The 17168-nt window shown below is 42.3% G+C and overlaps 1 protein-coding gene across 2 annotated transcripts in view; it reads right to left on the reverse strand.

The window, feature by feature from the left end:
* Positions 1–17168, reverse strand: part of LOC144753492 (solute carrier family 2, facilitated glucose transporter member 9-like) — a 349607-nt gene that overhangs the window by 26262 nt on the left and 306177 nt on the right. For both annotated transcript variants that reach the window (XM_078641162.1, XM_078641163.1), the window contains exon 10: positions 8363–8438. In XM_078641162.1, the coding sequence (XP_078497288.1) occupies positions 8363–8438 (76 nt within the window). The remainder of the gene's footprint in view (positions 1–8362; positions 8439–17168) is intronic.

Below are 17168 nucleotides of genomic sequence, written 5' to 3' on the forward strand. Positions count from 1 at the left end.
ATAAAAAATTACAGAATTACACTACCAGGGCAAAACTAGTGTAGAAGGACAGCTGGACTGTTCACGTTGCGTTTCTTTAGTTTATTTGTTCTGCTCCATCAGCTGCTAATTAAAGATTCATGCATAATAGTCAGTGATTCCATATGGTAGAAAGTGATACTCGACCATGCAAGCCTCAACAAGAATGGGATAGTGCGATCGGCTGAAGCGTTGGCTGCTGGGAAAACGTGATTGAAAAGTCATGAGGTTCAATCCGAACAAGGCAGACTCAGCCCTCCATCCTTACAAAGGACAGTATACGGAGTACCATTAAACTGGGCAGTGAAAACATCTGTTAGTCACAGCAGTTAGTCAAAGGTTTGGAGGAAAGATGACAAGCTTTATTAGGAAGAGAGTGAGTGGGCTAATTCACGTCCTTGGCATCTTTCCTACAAGTAAGGCACATTTGATGTCAGCAACAACAAGCGCTGCGGACGACAGCTGGTAAAGTGAGGGTTAGGGGGCTTTTGAAGGCAATTTTGGAAATGTGTCCATGTTCTCAGTGCCCTAGACCGCAACATGTCACTCATCACTGGTGGACTACTGAAAATAATACATTTCTGCTTGGGTGACCAATGAAAAGTCAATAGTCATGGTAAAAAATGTGCTTAGCAATTATCCTAGGAATGTATATTTAATAGACCAGTGCAAACTCGATGGGGGTTTCATCCTGAATGCAGTATGTGTGTTTGGGTATTAATAGAACACACAATAATGCCGTAGCTTCCTGGTACTTGGAGAGAAGCCACCTTTACATGTTTTTTGCAAAAAACAATGGCAAATCTAACGAACATTGGCAAAGCCAATAGCTCTGCATGCTAGAGTCACAGGCAAGCAGAACTGGCTTTGACAAGGGTACAGAAAGTAGAGAAAATGTGCTTTTGAAGGCTCCACTTAACAAGGCATCATCACCCCTAACTGGGTGAATCAAGATCTAACCCTCTCTGGCTTTTCAAGTTAAATTCCATTATCGTTATCAAGAGGAGAATGGATCAAAATAGATTACCAGATTTAGGAGAATAGGCTCTAGAAAAAAAAGTGATCCTACGGAGAGATTTTAGGTGGGGAAAGGGAGAAGATTTTGCAGAGTTATCCCCTGAGAGATAGATGATAACTTTTCTATAGTTAGTCCCAGACCTTTCAACTTTTTTTTAGGACTACTGCAGAAGTTTGTGGAGAAAGGTCCAATAAAAACATTCGATAAAGAGGCATTGGGATGGCAAGCAGGAGTTTAGTCTTTACCGTATTTGTTGTAAAAGAAATTGAGCCCATCCACCATTTGATGGTTTTCAAAGAGGAAGTCAGCACAGACAATCTGATGACCTAGAAAAGTTAGCAGATCCATAAGCCAATTTAAATACCAGCTGAGGATCGTCCACAGATTCTTAAAACCTAGCCCAGTTCTCATGTACAAACACAAACCAAAGGGGGAATGGGATGGATTTCTCTGAGACACTAATTTGATTCAGAATTACAGTGGGGATACATCACCTCTTGGGGCCTACTGGCCAGAAACAATGTACACTATTCTATTAAGATCCCTCTGAAACCATCTAACTTTAGAAGTACGCAGAGGAGGGAATACTTGATGGTGGTTGAAGTCAACTGAGAGTTCCAAGAATACCAGTGGCTCAACACCATCCATCATAGACAAAGCAATTGACGTTCTAGGGACAGCTGCTACATTACCCAGAAAAGCCAGTAGGGGAGAGGGTCCGAGAATAAACAATATCATGCGGGAGAGGATGTTGAATACATCAGTCCAGAAATTAGCGAAAGGTGGACAGGTCCATGTCAGGTGCAGGAAGCCTGCCCTAGGGAATCTACACTTAGGACATAGGGATGACCTTGTAGGGTCGAGTTTAGCTAAGCCAGCAGGAGTTGAATAAGATCTATGTAAGAAACGGAAAGGGAGCAGCTTGTTTTGGTGATTAGGTGAGACTAACTTAGTCTGCTCACAACAGTAAGACCAGTCTCCATCAGGAATGGGCTGTTCTAGATCGGTCTCCCACTGCTGCCTCACCCTGCCGGAGTGGACAAGTTTTTAAGGACCATGCAGGCAGGGTAGAGTTTGGTTACCTTATGGATACCCTTTGAGTCCCTAATTAACAGTTTACGGGGGGTGGAATAATTGGAGGCAAGAGGAGAAGACAGGATGCGGGATCATAGTGTAGCATGTAGTCGTCGAAATACAAACTGATCCATGTATGGAGCATATCAGCGAACCCCGGTCTGAAAGAGTAAATAAATAGGTCACCCATTGTATGATGATTGTTTAGTTACTGTACAAGTTTTTCTAGTGTTGGAGGCAGCCATGGGTAGCACGAAATGGGAAGTTCAAGAGAATATAAGAAGTCACAGCCCAAGACCACGGCAAACTTGCGCCAAGCCCAGATGTAGATAAAGTCTGGATGTCAGAAGGGTCCAATTTGAGACCCTGAGGCAACAAAGCTGGCAAAGGCGATGGGTCTGCTAAGTCACGCTCTGGTTTAGCATAGGGTAACCAGGCATCCGGGTGGTACCAGTGATATGTAAATTGGGCCTGGGCTACCAAGAAATATCCATGGGTTTGTAATAACGTCACTGAGACATCACCTCTGATGGTTTCCATGTTGGACACAAAGACACTGAAAGCCTGAAACAGGCTTTTTAAAACAAGGAGGAGAGGGCATTGCATGGACTGTGGGGATAGTTAATTAAAAAATATTTCAGACAGTTCAATTTCTTCATTAATAGAGGAGTCAATTATTCCCCCAAAAAATTGTTTTCCACATTCATAGTTAAAAGCATAGCTGCACTGCTAGTTCTTTGCCACTACAAAAGGAGATTTATTGTAATCCACCTACAAAGCATTTTATCACAATAGAAATATATTAATGTAGAAAGGTCAGTGCTTATAATCAGTGCCTAGCTCGTGGATGAGAAAAGTGGATATGTTTGCCTTCGCTTAAAAATCTGAAAGAAGTAGTTTTTCTACACTGCATTCTCAGTGTATAAGGGATGTGACAAGTGCACCCACATTTTTCTACAATGTCCATTCTCAGAGCATAAGGGATGTGTGACAAGTGACCCCAAAATTTTACTGCCTTAGTAGCCAGAAATTGGAAATGGGGACAAGGGGCTTTTAAAGACCTACCACCTTTTAGGCCAAAGTGGATGAATTTGGTTTGAAAAGTGTTAGAATGTAACACTTTAGAATGCATTTAGTTCAGAATTGTAATCAACTATGCAACAAGGAAATACAAATATTACTTATTAATGGAGCTGGACCATAATTGTAGGAGTGCATTTGAATGCCAAAGAATTAAACATTTAGAAGCAGTGAATACAGAAAGGCCACATAAGCATGAAAACACTGTTTGGGGGATTAAAAGGGAGCCTTGAGGCGCCAGTGCTTCAATGTCCATAGACTAAACAGAAAGCATCCGAGCTTATTGTTCAGCATCCATCTAGTGAAAAGAAGACTGGAACGGCATCATGCCTGGTCTAACTATTTTGGCGACAATCACCTGTTGTCATCAATCCCAAAGTCATTCATGGCATCAGTGGCTGCAGATAACTCATGGCAGATGAGTACCTACAGTCCAACATTTATAATATCTATGAACTCTATTTCAGTCCTGGAAGATAGCATGACAGTTAAGGGACCAGATGCAGGGGGTACAGAGGAAATAGAATTGCAGATGTAGTTTTGCAGGGACTGGGCGTGTTGTAGATATTCAAGGGACATGAGGATAGGATTAATGTGACTGGAGGCATTTAGGTCGCAGAATTGCCAGACTGGATATCTGTAGACTATCTGAAGCACAATCACATTTTCTTGAGTAGCCGCTGGTGAAGGCTGCTTAAGTGGACACACAAAAACACCTTTAAATGTCTGATGGCAGGCGACTGTATTTTGCCTAAAGGAACATTTTCTTCTGGATTAGAGGCTCATGAATGCATAACCATGTTAAGCTAGACTTGAGAGCACTCTACTGGCTCCCAATAGAATCAAGAACAACATTTGAAACGTTCTGTATATTGCATTACACAAAGCATCTAGGTTACCTTCAAAAGATGGCTCACTAATGTCACCTAAGAAGCTGTGGCGGGCTTATTCCCAACAGATCCAAGTATACTCCTTGAGGATACTAAAGCATGGCAGATTATCATTAGAAGTTCAAAGATTAACTCTAGAACACCATCAGAGATGTAAAAAAAGACAATTTCTGTCACAAATACTAACTTCTACTTCATGACACAGGGAAAACGTCTTCCACTGCTATGACGACTATATCACAGTGCACCTACACGTGCCTGCGAGCTATTATTACTCTATTATTGTAATACCATCCCTACTGAAGCTCTGAATGAAGAGATGACACAATTACAGAGTCTACTACAAAAAAACAAATCAGGCCACAATTTCAGGCTTGCAAAGAACTTCACTGGCTCCCAGTTGCATAGAGAGCAACATTGAAACTGCTTTCTACTGCTTTCAGAGCGCACTTTGCTTGTAAAACGTAACAGCTTTTCCCCTCAGTGTGACATGTCCCAATATCTATTGAGGCAAACCTTAATGCATACATAACTTAAAAATTCAAGAACACAGCAGATGTGTTGGGCACTGATCTCTGGAACTCACTGCCTTCGCATCGAAGGAGTAAACTAACTTTGTTCAAGAATAAGCTGTAACCAAATCTATTGAAATATGCATTCCCATTGCTGACCACCTCATATTTCTTGGAATATTCCCCCGACTGCCTGAGGAACAGGGCGCAAGAAGTGCAAACCAACCATCAAGACCACAAGTGAACAACTGTCAATTGTTCCAGTACAACCACCAACATGGCATCGTATTTTCTGGGATTGTGAAGTAGGAATATCGCAAGATCTGATTTTTTTTTTTTTTAATCGCCGACTGTGTTACTAAGTGTGCTTGATCACATTTTCTGTACATTAAAATATCAATTTGGAACACTTTAAAACTAAATTTGATCATCTGACTTTCAACTTTAATCTTATCTGGATTTAGGACTTTTTTAATATCTAGTTGATCTTGAGGCTTTGTGGATTCTCTGCAGAATACGGCCCAAGATTACAATTCTCTATACGCTGTCAGTGCAGACTCAATCAACATACCATCACACGACAGAGAACACAGTTGACTATAACCCACTGAGCATTAGATGAAGAATGTGCATATTAGGCAAAAATCCGTCCTGTAAGATTCACAAGGGTATTGTTGGGCTTCAAATCTCTTTTCGCCATTAGTAAACACATTCAAGAATTCGCATTTGGAATGTACTTCATGATTTTTTATAATGAAAAAAACTTATTGTAGTGAATAAAAAATGTATAGTTGTGTTATAAATATAAACAAGATAGTGACAAGGGTACCGGTTGACAGACAGAAAAGTTACAAATACTGCAACATCATAACAGCAACTCAGAATTTCTCTATCTGCTCTCCAACTCCTCCTTTTCCCCCTCTAATTAAGCTACTTATAGCAGTAAACGAAGCCTATGTGAGTGTTCGAGAAAACCTTGCTCTTACCTGCATAGGTTAGTGGAACAGCAGAAGTATTGTTGTATAAAAAGACAGATGTTTTTGTCTCTACTCTTAGCGGCTATTGTGTCTCCAGGCAAGGGGAGAAGCCTGTCTGGAGCCAAATGTGCCTTCATTTAGCCTTCAGAAAGAAGAGGTGGTTTAAGCTTTCGTCTGCACAACCTTTCACTTTCTATCCCTTGGATGTGAAGATTTCCCTCTCTGGACTTTGTTGAATGTTATTTAAACTATCAAAATAAGTGCCTCAATGCGCTTTCACCTACGTGTTTTCCAGCGATACCTTGTTTACGGTTAGAAAAAAACCCTGAAAACTCAAGATATTTAATTATACTGAAACAAACATTAAACAATATATTCTAGCAAGCAGTATTATCATTCTGCAATGAAAACCATTACCCCACACGGACTACTATGCATTTATAATGAAGAGAACATGCACTTGAATATATGATGCAATGGGCAGTACCAAAATAGTAACGATATGAAGATTATATTACACTAGGTCTCAACATCGCTTTTTGTCAGTGCTCTGTACGACCGAGGTGATATGACCACGCTATACAAACTCTGTATAATAACAAAGGAAATAAAGAAGTGGGTTTGGTGTTTTGTTTGATGTAACAATTCAAAGCAATTTTATTAAATAAAAGGAAAGTTACTTTTCAGACCGTGGTGAGAATATGGTCAACGCAGGATGAGGGGGTGGGGGGGGGGCGCAGATTTATTATATGAAGTCAGGAATGAGGCCTCTTGCCACTAATCTACATTGCAGGGAGGAGCTAACCAAAAGAGTAAGGTGGGCCCCCAGCAGCCTCCACGCCGCAGGAATCCGAGACAAGGCTCTGGAATTAACCACATCCTTCCTCTCCGGCAGGACCCTGAGTGCTGACTCCCCCCATTCCGTTCCAAAGCCTCCGAGATCATCTGCGGCGTACTCCAGGGATCCTCCCTCAGCCCAACACTTTAACATTTACATGGCCACGCTCGCACACGTCGCCAGACAGCACGACCTCAACATATTCCCCTATGCCGACGACACTCAACCGATCCTCTCCCTCACCAAGGACCCCATCATCGCCAAGCCAACCTCCACAAAGGAATGAAGGCCGTCGCCGACTGGATGAAGATCATCTGTCTGAAGCTGAACTCTGACAAGATGGAGGTCCTCATTCTCGGCTCCAACCCTTCAGCCTGGGATGACTCCTGGTGGCCGATAGCACTGGGGGCAGCCCCGACACCCACCGGCCACGCACGCAGCCTGGGAATCATCCTCGACTCAACGCTCTCAATGACCAAGCAAGTCAACGCTGTCTCCTCCTCCTGCTTCAACACCCTCCGCATGCTCCGCTAGATCTACAGATGGATCCCGACAGGTACAAGAAAGACAGTCACCTAGGCCCTCGTCAGCAGCAGACTCGACTACGGAAAGCCCCTCTACACGGGACCCCCGACCAAGCTAATCAAACGATGATCACACATCCAAAACGCCTCAGCACGACCGATCCTCGATGTACTATGACACGGCCACATCACCCCCCACTTGAGAAAGCTGCACTAGCTCCCCATCAACAAGAGGATATCCTTCAAGCTCCTCATCCACGCACACAAAGCACTCCACAAGACCGGCCCTGCCTACCTCAACAGACGGCTCTCCTTCTACATTCCCAACCGCCAGCTACGCTTCGCTGACCTCTCACTCGCCACCGCCCCGTGCATCCGAAGAACAACCACCGGCGGGAGATCCTTCTCCGACCTCGCCGCCAAGACATTGAACACCCTCCCACTGAGCCTACGACAGACCCAAGACCTGCTGACCTTCAGGAGGATACTCAAGACCTGGCTGTTCGATCAGTAGCCCCCTTTCCCCTCCCCAGCGCATTGAGACCCTCGCGGGTATGTAGTGCCCTTAACAAATAATTGATTGATTGAATATATAGGTTTATCTAATGGAATCCATTATATATTTTTTTATTGGTTTAAGATTTCCATTCAAGCTAGTAGCTATCTAGAGTTTGTAGTAGAATGGTTGATCTTTGGAAATCCTGTGGGCTAGGGTTTCATTAGAGGTCAGAAGATCACCCCCATCATGACCTGTTGGCTAGGATCTAGAAAGGAAGGCTAGGAAGAAGTAACGTGCTGTATTCTTCCATGTAAATATATTAAACATACAATCTATCAGGATATTAATGGCAGTGGTGTCAATAGGCACTAATTGGTCCAGGGTGGGGAAGAGTGTCAGCCACATGGAGAACTGTTCACACCGAGACCTTGGCAACTAAGAGAAAATAAATGATATTCCCAGTATATATAAACTGCAAATCATGGAACATTAATAAAAACAAAAGACCTTTCCATTCTTGCTGAATTATAGGAGGCATCCTAATTCCAAACTCCTCTTCCCAAGACCATACTTGCATTGCATTCAGTGTTTTTACCTTGCCCGTGGCACAAAAAGGAGTGCGGATAATGATTTATAGGATTTCTGATTGAACACTATTGTGGTTGTAAATTAATTAGAATTCACGACGTTTTTCCAGGTCTGGCACCAACCAGGAAGCGGGTTGACATTAATTAAGGATAAATCTCAAATCTGCACCCATTCGTAGGCATCAACCTTAGGGTGCGCTTTTAATAACTTTTTAAGAATAGGCCCTATTATGCAGTCAGTATTCATCTCTTCTATCAGGATAGTCTGTGTCTCTCCCCCATTTGTAATTCAGTATTGAAAGCTATGAAGATAATAGCAAAAAATTAACAAAATGGAATGATTACCTGGTCCAATGCAAAAGCCTGCAATTATTCCAATGACGCAGGCTACGCTGACGTAGCGCATCCAAGGAGCCTTGTCCTTAAGGGGAAAAAAACATACAACTGGTTACCATTGTTACACACAAAAGCCTACGAGTCATATATGGACGAAAGGTCCAACCAGTGTAGACATTTTAATTCATATTTACATAGATCTAACCATGCCAGTAATTTTTACCAAGTCATTATGTATCATGTATGCCAATTTGCCAACGTTTTGATTGACTTATTGTGCAGTGAGCAAGGATTATTTGCTCACCACAGAATCAAAATTGGTGTTAGAGAAGGTGGGTTTGGAAACCAGATTTTCTGTTTGTACCATCTGTAGCAAAACCAGTAGGCTACAGTACACATTTTTCACTAGTCTATTATGGCTAACTGTACCATGTACACAAACTGCATAAGTATCTGTAAGAGTCGAATATAGTCATATTTTCTCTGTGAATGTGGACACACATGTTTTGGAATTTATAATGAAGATGTCCTACGCACATAGCTGTTAATATAAATGTCAGTGTTGCAATACCCATGCCCAAAGAAGAAAGCACTTATTATGGAAATGACTTCTTGCCTGGTACATCCTACAACACTATACTTGTGATGAAGACGTAGGGGATTTAATATTTTCCATAGTTTTGGAACTGTATTTTATGTCGCTCAATAAATGGGCAATAGGCGTCTTCAGTGGTCACCAAACATGGGACCTGTTGGATTGAACTCACATTAAGATATACTGGCCTAGCAATGATTATACACAAACATATGATCACAGACGGAGTTAATTTCACGGAGCCTCAAAAATGTACCAGAGGTATAAATTCAATGATGTATGTGTTACTGTGAGAAACGGTGAGCAATCTTGTGAACATTGCAGAAATGTCTTAAACTCAACATTATCCTCAGAGTTCCTACGTACGATGGCCACTAACAGTTGTAAGTCACTCCCTGCCTGTAGAATAGGGAGGAAATGGAAGTGTTTTCACAAGGTCACTGTGTATCTACAATGCAATGTATTCATCTGACAGCCACAATCCGTGTCGAGCTATGAAAAGAAACTGATCATCTGCTCGAAAGATGCAGACAATTAGTCTCATTTAGAGAAAATAAGCACACGCCAAGCCTCACCCAGAAAATGATATCATTTTCATATTAAGTGACATTAGTATGTAAAATATTTCTGGATTTTACACCTCTCTCTCTATTGTTCAGTTCAACATTACCACTGATTTATGCACTGAATTCGCTTACTTAATTTGTTCAAGGATTTGTTCTTCCCAAAACATGCGTTTTGTATTGCTTTCGTCATGATAAGGTGGAATGCACTGAATAGAGGACATTATGCCAACGATTTTGATTTTTGGATGGACCTCTTTGAATCAGATACCACTAAACAAAAGTCTCAACCATCCTGTTCCAAAATTCTTCCTGAAACTTCGACGCATATATATTTATAAATATATTATCTGTGTTAGATGTGTAGCAGATGTGTAGCAGTGGAAATTATGGTATGATTGTGTTAAGGACTGTTTCAGAGCCATTTTTTCGAAGTTGCGAAAATGCTAACATGATCTGCCGAAATTTACTGGCACAGATTGCTGCTTGGGAGAAATTATCAAAATCACGCATTTGGGATGCTAGTAAGTCTGACTTGCAGCTGAAAATAAAGCCCTACCAGCTTTGCCAATTCGTAGCTCTTTTCTGCGCTTCGAATACTGTGGGGAAATCTGCCATTCTTGCTTGCCTTACCACCAAGCGTATTATGATCTGGATAGGGAACTAGTCTGTGAGGGGAGAGACCGTTTGTGGTAGGTGTTCCTGATGTCTCATGGGTGTCTGAATGCTGTTGGTAGAACGATCTTGTGAAAAACAACAGGAGTAAACCCTTCAACCACGTTGGGATTGAGGTAGAGAGTAAGCAAATAACATATGGTATCCCAACTGGTATAACTTGGAGGCAATTAGTTAAGATATACATAAAACATTATCAGAAGGAGATAAGGAGCCTCTTTTGGTGTTTCACTTATGTGCGCGTGGCATCATATTTATTGTAGGAGTAAAGGGAAAGAAACACAAATCAAAAGAAATGATTTTGCAGTTGTATCAGCACTGCAAAGGGCAAAGTAACACTTGTGGATAACCCAAATTGTACTTTGTGCTCAGTGCGAGTGAGTGAGCGGCACGGTAGCAACACAAGTGACAATCAGCGACGGCGGCGTAGGTGACTGGTGATTAATATATACAGAGAATAAAAGACAAACAGAACGGTTCCACATTTGTTTGAAATTAACTTCGATATGATAGTGCAGATATTGTTTTAGGAACCATTTGGTCTGGAGCGCCTATGTTCGCGCTGGACGGTCGACGGCGTTTCGATCCTTTTCAAATCAGGATCATCATCAGGACTTGGATAAGGTGCATTGGTGGCGTGAGTCTAGAGCCCGGTCCGTAGGTTCATAAGAATCCGATCGAATGGAGCCAGAGCTGGGTGGATGTCCAGTCGGCAGGGGAGGCCACCGGTCAATTGATCCGAGAGAGCAACTATACAACCGATCCAGGAGGTGATCGGCGGTCGGGGAGTGAATCTCCGAGCGGCGAGGTCTCTGCGTTGAAATGAATCCGAGCTCCTGGATCGGTTGTATAGTTGCTCCCTCGGATCAATTGACCGGTTGAAGATATTGTTTACGTAGGTTCACAAGAAAATTCATATCAAGAGGTACGGTTTAGGAGGACTTGATATTACAGAATCTAGAGGTTTTTCAGTTTGATTGCATTGGTTTTGCATATCTCATTCATTTTGACTCACACGTCATGTAGGGTGGGAGCCCCTACACCAGATGGGAGAGGTTCTATTTTTGTACCTTTAATTCATCATGTAAGTAACAGCGTGCAACGTCATTTTAAGCACGCAATTGGCGACAGTGTTATAGCCCCAGGCGTACTTTGTGTCATAGCGAGTAAGCTTGTATTAATAAAGTTAATCGAATTTTGATAGCGCTCAGGTCTTTCTTTTACCTCTATGAATCGGGCGGGTACCATTCCAATATGGCATCGTTGTCAGTAATAACGAGGGACAGGTCGACAGTCCGCTTTCTATTCCGCTGCACGCGGGTTGTTTAAATACAAGTGAATGGGACCGTCGGTTTCGGCAGCGCACACCGAGTACACTTTGGCGTTTCTTTAGAGAACTAACGGAGGACTCCGAAGGCTTTCTGTGATGGTAAGCCACGGGGGGATATTGGTGTTTGTCGCAGGTGGAGGAGATGGGGTAGTTTTTTTACGAACCCTTTCTGTTTACATTGCAGAACATTTTTACGTCATCGATTACTACGTTGTGGCTACGTTTGGGAGCATATTTGGGAATCCCGTTTGTTCGCGATGGGTAAGATCAGTGTACACATTGTTGGTGGACAGGATATGCTTTTTGAGATGTTGACTGTATGATTACACACGGTTATCTTGTTTCGCTTTTAGCAATTTTGAGCGTACACATGGTTATACATCATGTGAGAAATCAACGAAGGGTAAGCCATTTTTTTGTCTTAGCAGGCATGCATTCACCAATGGTGTCGCAGAGGTATTCTAGTGCACATTATGTCATATATTGCTCCAACACACAGCATCTTCAAATACCCCGGAGGCACACAGCATATTTCTTTCTCACAAATGTCTTGTTAGACACAAAACAGTAACTATTTTTTGCTCAAAGTTCATAAACTTCTTTCAACCTTTTCTTTTTCTGAGTGCAAATTCTACTTTTACTTTTGTCATGACTACATGTTATTCCCTCAACACATGATTCTTGTTTGGCTTCTGTTGTAGCTCCAGTTGGTGGACCTCAAGCAACATTTATTGATTATCAGATCTACTTGTATTATTGTTTATCTCTTTCCCCTGATAAAGGGTTTTTGTCAAACCCGAAATGCATTGGAAATGAATTTTTGATTTTGTTCGTAAAAAAATTGACATTTTGTTTCTCCTTGAAAGTTGAATACATATTCTTTAATCTGATAAGACTTTTGTATTTATGACAAGCATACTCATTGAGTTTTTGGTAAGAAGAGTTTTGTTTAAAATGGTTTTAGAATTTTGACTACATACACATAAGATGGAGGCTTAAAACAATTAAAGAAAGTTCATGAGCAAATAGGACATTCCTGTCTGTGCCAGTGCATCATGTAGATCGTGGTGTTCCACGGCCTCGTTTGAACATGCACAGCCTTTGGTCATGTGGAGCCCCCGTATCTCCCTAATGTTTCCAGGGAATTCACTCCATGTGTCCTGGAATGGCAACTGTAACATTTCTCCTCATGTTGCAGCCAAGCAATCTGAGCTCAAGCTCTCATGGGGATTTGCAAGAGCCTTTCACTCCCACAGGAGCAAGATGGCCAACAGAAAAAAAACACCTGGGTCCCACAGATTGCTCTATTATTTGAAGTTTGATCACTGGACTCTCATGAGTGCCCCATGAACTCAACCATCCAGAGATACAAAATGTTTAAACCTTAATTTCTCAAAAACTACTGAATGGATTTACTCCCAAGTCATAAAGCACACTTTCTGGCCCAAGATCTAGCTTTCTGCCACATTGGGCTAACTCCGTTCAGCCGTTTTCACAGGATTGCTAAATTTTCCTTTGGGAAAATTGCTTTTTGGGACCCCCTCATTTTACTTGGTCCCCGCTTGAGGGATCAGCCCAAAATCTTTCCAGGAAGTGGCTGAGGTAGATGAACTTTGGCTTTGGAAAATTCGTGAAAACACAAATGGCGCCAAATAATTAGCAAATAAAATCAATCTATGTTAAGCAGGACCTAACTAAAACTACACAGTGGCAACCAACACTATATACATATATGTAAAAATTAAGAAAAAGTCTCTAAGTGGGTACCCCCTGTGTCAAGTTTTTTTACCTTCTACGGGAACAAACTGGTCTCTGCCACGGTTTGTTTATTTATTTGTTTTACAATTGGTATCCTAAAGGTGATACATGAGGAAAAGAGGGAAAGAACAATAAGAAAACACAGATCTACAACGTAAAATCAATTTCTACTGTATTTATCACAAAGTTAAGACCTTTCCTGTGGTATTTGAATTGGGGATCAGTATTATTATCTTTATTATTATCTTTATAAGTAATGAACAATGGAGAAACTTTTCAGGCGGATTAACTGCTGATGTTGTAAGGAAAAATATCAATGACCAGAGCCGAAATCATTCTCTGAGCGCTGGCAGATACCCTCCTCAGTCCACATGATGTACCTCCTTCACTCCACCTCCTCCCAAGTTACATCCACCTGTCCCCTGGCCCCACAATGCTGGGATCAAGCACCCTTTAACCACACCAAAATCCATACTTTTTTTGGCCCCTGGCAACTGTTTGCGAATACCCATGGTGTACAGCATCACTGAAAGCTGGTGGCAAAGACAATGGGTCCCAAAGACGAGACCTATTGGCTTAGTCAATACTTGTCTCCTAAGCATTGGCTAAGCCAATATGTCAATATGTATTGCTTTCGTCATGATAAGGTGGAATGCACTGAATAGAGGACATTATGCCAACGATTTTGATTTTTGGATGGACCTCTTTGAATCAGATACCACTAAACAAAAGTCTCAACCATCCTGTTCCAAAATTCTTCCTGAAACTTCGACGCATATATATTTATAAATATATTATCTGTGTTAGATGTGTAGCAGATGTGTAGCAGTGGAAATTATGGTATGATTGTGTTAAGGACTGTTTCAGAGCCATTTTTTCGAAGTTGCGAAAATGCTAACATGATCTGCCGAAATTTACTGGCACAGATTGCTGCTTGGGAGAAATTATCAAAATCACGCATTTGGGATGCTAGTAAGTCTGACTTGCAGCTGAAAATAAAGCCCTACCAGCTTTGCCAATTCGTAGCTCTTTTCTGCGCTTCGAATACTGTGGGGAAATCTGCCATTCTTGCTTGCCTTACCACCAAGCGTATTATGATCTGGATAGGGAACTAGTCTGTGAGGGGAGAGACCGTTTGTGGTAGGTGTTCCTGATGTCTCATGGGTGTCTGAATGCTGTTGGTAGAACGATCTTGTGAAAAACAACAGGAGTAAACCCTTCAACCACGTTGGGATTGAGGTAGAGAGTAAGCAAATAACATATGGTATCCCAACTGGTATAACTTGGAGGCAATTAGTTAAGATATACATAAAACATTATCAGAAGGAGATAAGGAGCCTCTTTTGGTGTTTCACTTATGTGCGCGTGGCATCATATTTATTGTAGGAGTAAAGGGAAAGAAACACAAATCAAAAGAAATGATTTTGCAGTTGTATCAGCACTGCAAAGGGCAAAGTAACACTTGTGGATAACCCAAATTGTACTTTGTGCTCAGTGCGAGTGAGTGAGCGGCACGGTAGCAACACAAGTGACAATCAGCGACGGCGGCGTAGGTGACTGGTGATTAATATATACAGAGAATAAAAGACAAACAGAACGGTTCCACATTTGTTTGAAATTAACTTCGATATGATAGTGCAGATATTGTTTTAGGAACCATTTGGTCTGGAGCGCCTATGTTCGCGCTGGACGGTCGACGGCGTTTTGATCCTTTTCAAATCAGGATCATCATCAGGACTTGGATAAGGTGCATTGGTGGCGTGAGTCTAGAGCCCGGTCCGTAGGTTCATAAGAATCCGATCGAATGGAGCCAGAGCTGGGTGGATGTCCAGTCGGCAGGGGAGGCCACCGGTCAATTGATCCGAGAGAGCAACTATACAACCGATCCAGGAGGTGATCGGCGGTCGGGGAGTGAATCACTGAAAGCTGGTGGCAAAGACAATGGGTCCCAAAGACGAGACCTATTGGCTTAGTCAATACTTGTCTCCTAAGCATTGGCTAAGCCAATATGTCTAGTCTGTGAGACCTATTGACGTTGTCAATTTCTTTTTCATGTTGTACAGCATCGTGACAACTGTGCAGGATGGTTGAAAGTATACCCCCAAAAAAGTGCTATGATGCGTCCAGCATTGACAGCCATAAGCAAAAAAACTTGAACATTAAGTATATGCACGCCTGTTTGTTTTTGTTGTAGGGTGAAACCCTGAAGCTAGTCAAACGAGGAAAGGGTCATGTGGAATATTCATTTCCCAATGGATTTTTCAATGAGAGGATGACTTGCACAGAGCTGTAATGCCAGCCAAAGTGCAGAAACTTGTACATAAATGCTAACTCTCTATTTGAATGCCCTCACTGAACACTGAAAATACAGCCTTACACGGTCTTCTCCATAATTGCAGGTCAGCTGTGGCACACTAAATCAAACTGGTTGCCTCTTTAATGACACTAATCCTTTAAGCCTCATCCTCACAGAATTTGGTTTAATCCAGCATCAACCCATCACTGGCACTCTTTTCTCCAAGAGCCTAGATCATTAATCATTGCAAAGGTAATGGGATGGTGGTTACAGACGCAGGCTGTTGCTGTCAGCGCAAAGAGCAGAGCGCCCTAGAGATCCACATTTGCGATAGTTATGGATGGTTGCTGTCAGTGGGAAGAGCAGACCAAGTTTCAAATTGGCAGCTGTTGCGGGCAATTAATTTGGACACGAAGAGGTCACTTCACAGCCGCAAGGAGCCCAAACCGTCTCTATCTTCACCTTTTTCTCAGGAGGAGTACATTCCGCTACCAGCCAACGGTCCAAGACCCAGGTGGTCACCTTTTGGGTATCAAGATTAATTTCACCAGAGGCCAGCAGCAGGACTCAGGCAAGTCCAGTTGGTGTTGGTCCTCTGGGCAGTTGCAGGGAGGCATCTGGAAAATTGTTGTGTTCCTGTAGCTTAAACAGGAGGTTTGGAGGCGTGGTCTCGACGCTGACAGAGATGGCCGCTGTTCTCAGGAGCTCCGCGGGGACGTAGTCGCGACGGGAAGTCTCTGTGTGCTCCCAATGACTTTGTGGTCTCCAAACCAGCAAATTACGACGTCGGAATTCCTGCTGGCACCATCGGTGTGTTTTGTTCTAAAGGGGTGAGCAGCAACTTGATGCTTTTTCACTTTTTTCGGCATGAGCTGACCAATTCGGAGCCGCGACCGCCATTTTGTCGCCTCTGACGCTCGAACGAGCCTCACATCGTTTTCTCGAAATAAACCTTGTTTTTCTGCATAACCCCTGTTTTGCTGGCTTGTACAACTCAGCGCTGATGTTTTTGTGGATATTTCGACCCAATATGAAATTTTACCGCATTACTTTTTATCATTGACTGGTTTTCTTCACTTATGCTATCTAACACTCTCCTTGCCGCCATTTTCTTATGAAGATTTACCTCATCTGCGTCTTGATATTTTTGCTCTCTCTCAATGGAACCTTCATTCTCTCTTTTGATAAGGCGTTCATAATCATACATTTGTAAATGCTTTTAAAATATGACTTGAAAAACAATGGGGAGAGCAAGGATTTCAGTTCACAGGTGAACGGGGAGTACTCCTGTACCCCTGGGTATATCGTTAGAAACAAATAAGGAGTACCACCCACATGGAGTCGCCGGTTCCTAATGGGGTGTGTGGTAATACAAAAGTGAGAAAGTTCTCCTTTTGTTAAGAAACCCCTCACTCACCACCTAGTGGTGACATGCTTCATCATCGGGGTCCACCCTAATGACCTAGCGTCATCAGGGTGTGCTACAACGCCTGTTTACATTGGAGCAGGTTGTGAGTGAGGGTGCGTGAAAAAAATTATAAGTGTGTTAAATATTGTCCTGGTTTAACTCGGAAAAAATAAGATTTTTATTTGCAAAC

The sequence above is a fragment of the Lissotriton helveticus genome, chromosome 5_1, assembly GCF_964261635.1.
Source record: "Lissotriton helveticus chromosome 5_1, aLisHel1.1, whole genome shotgun sequence".
In the NCBI taxonomy this organism is placed as follows: Eukaryota; Metazoa; Chordata; class Amphibia; order Caudata; family Salamandridae; genus Lissotriton; species Lissotriton helveticus.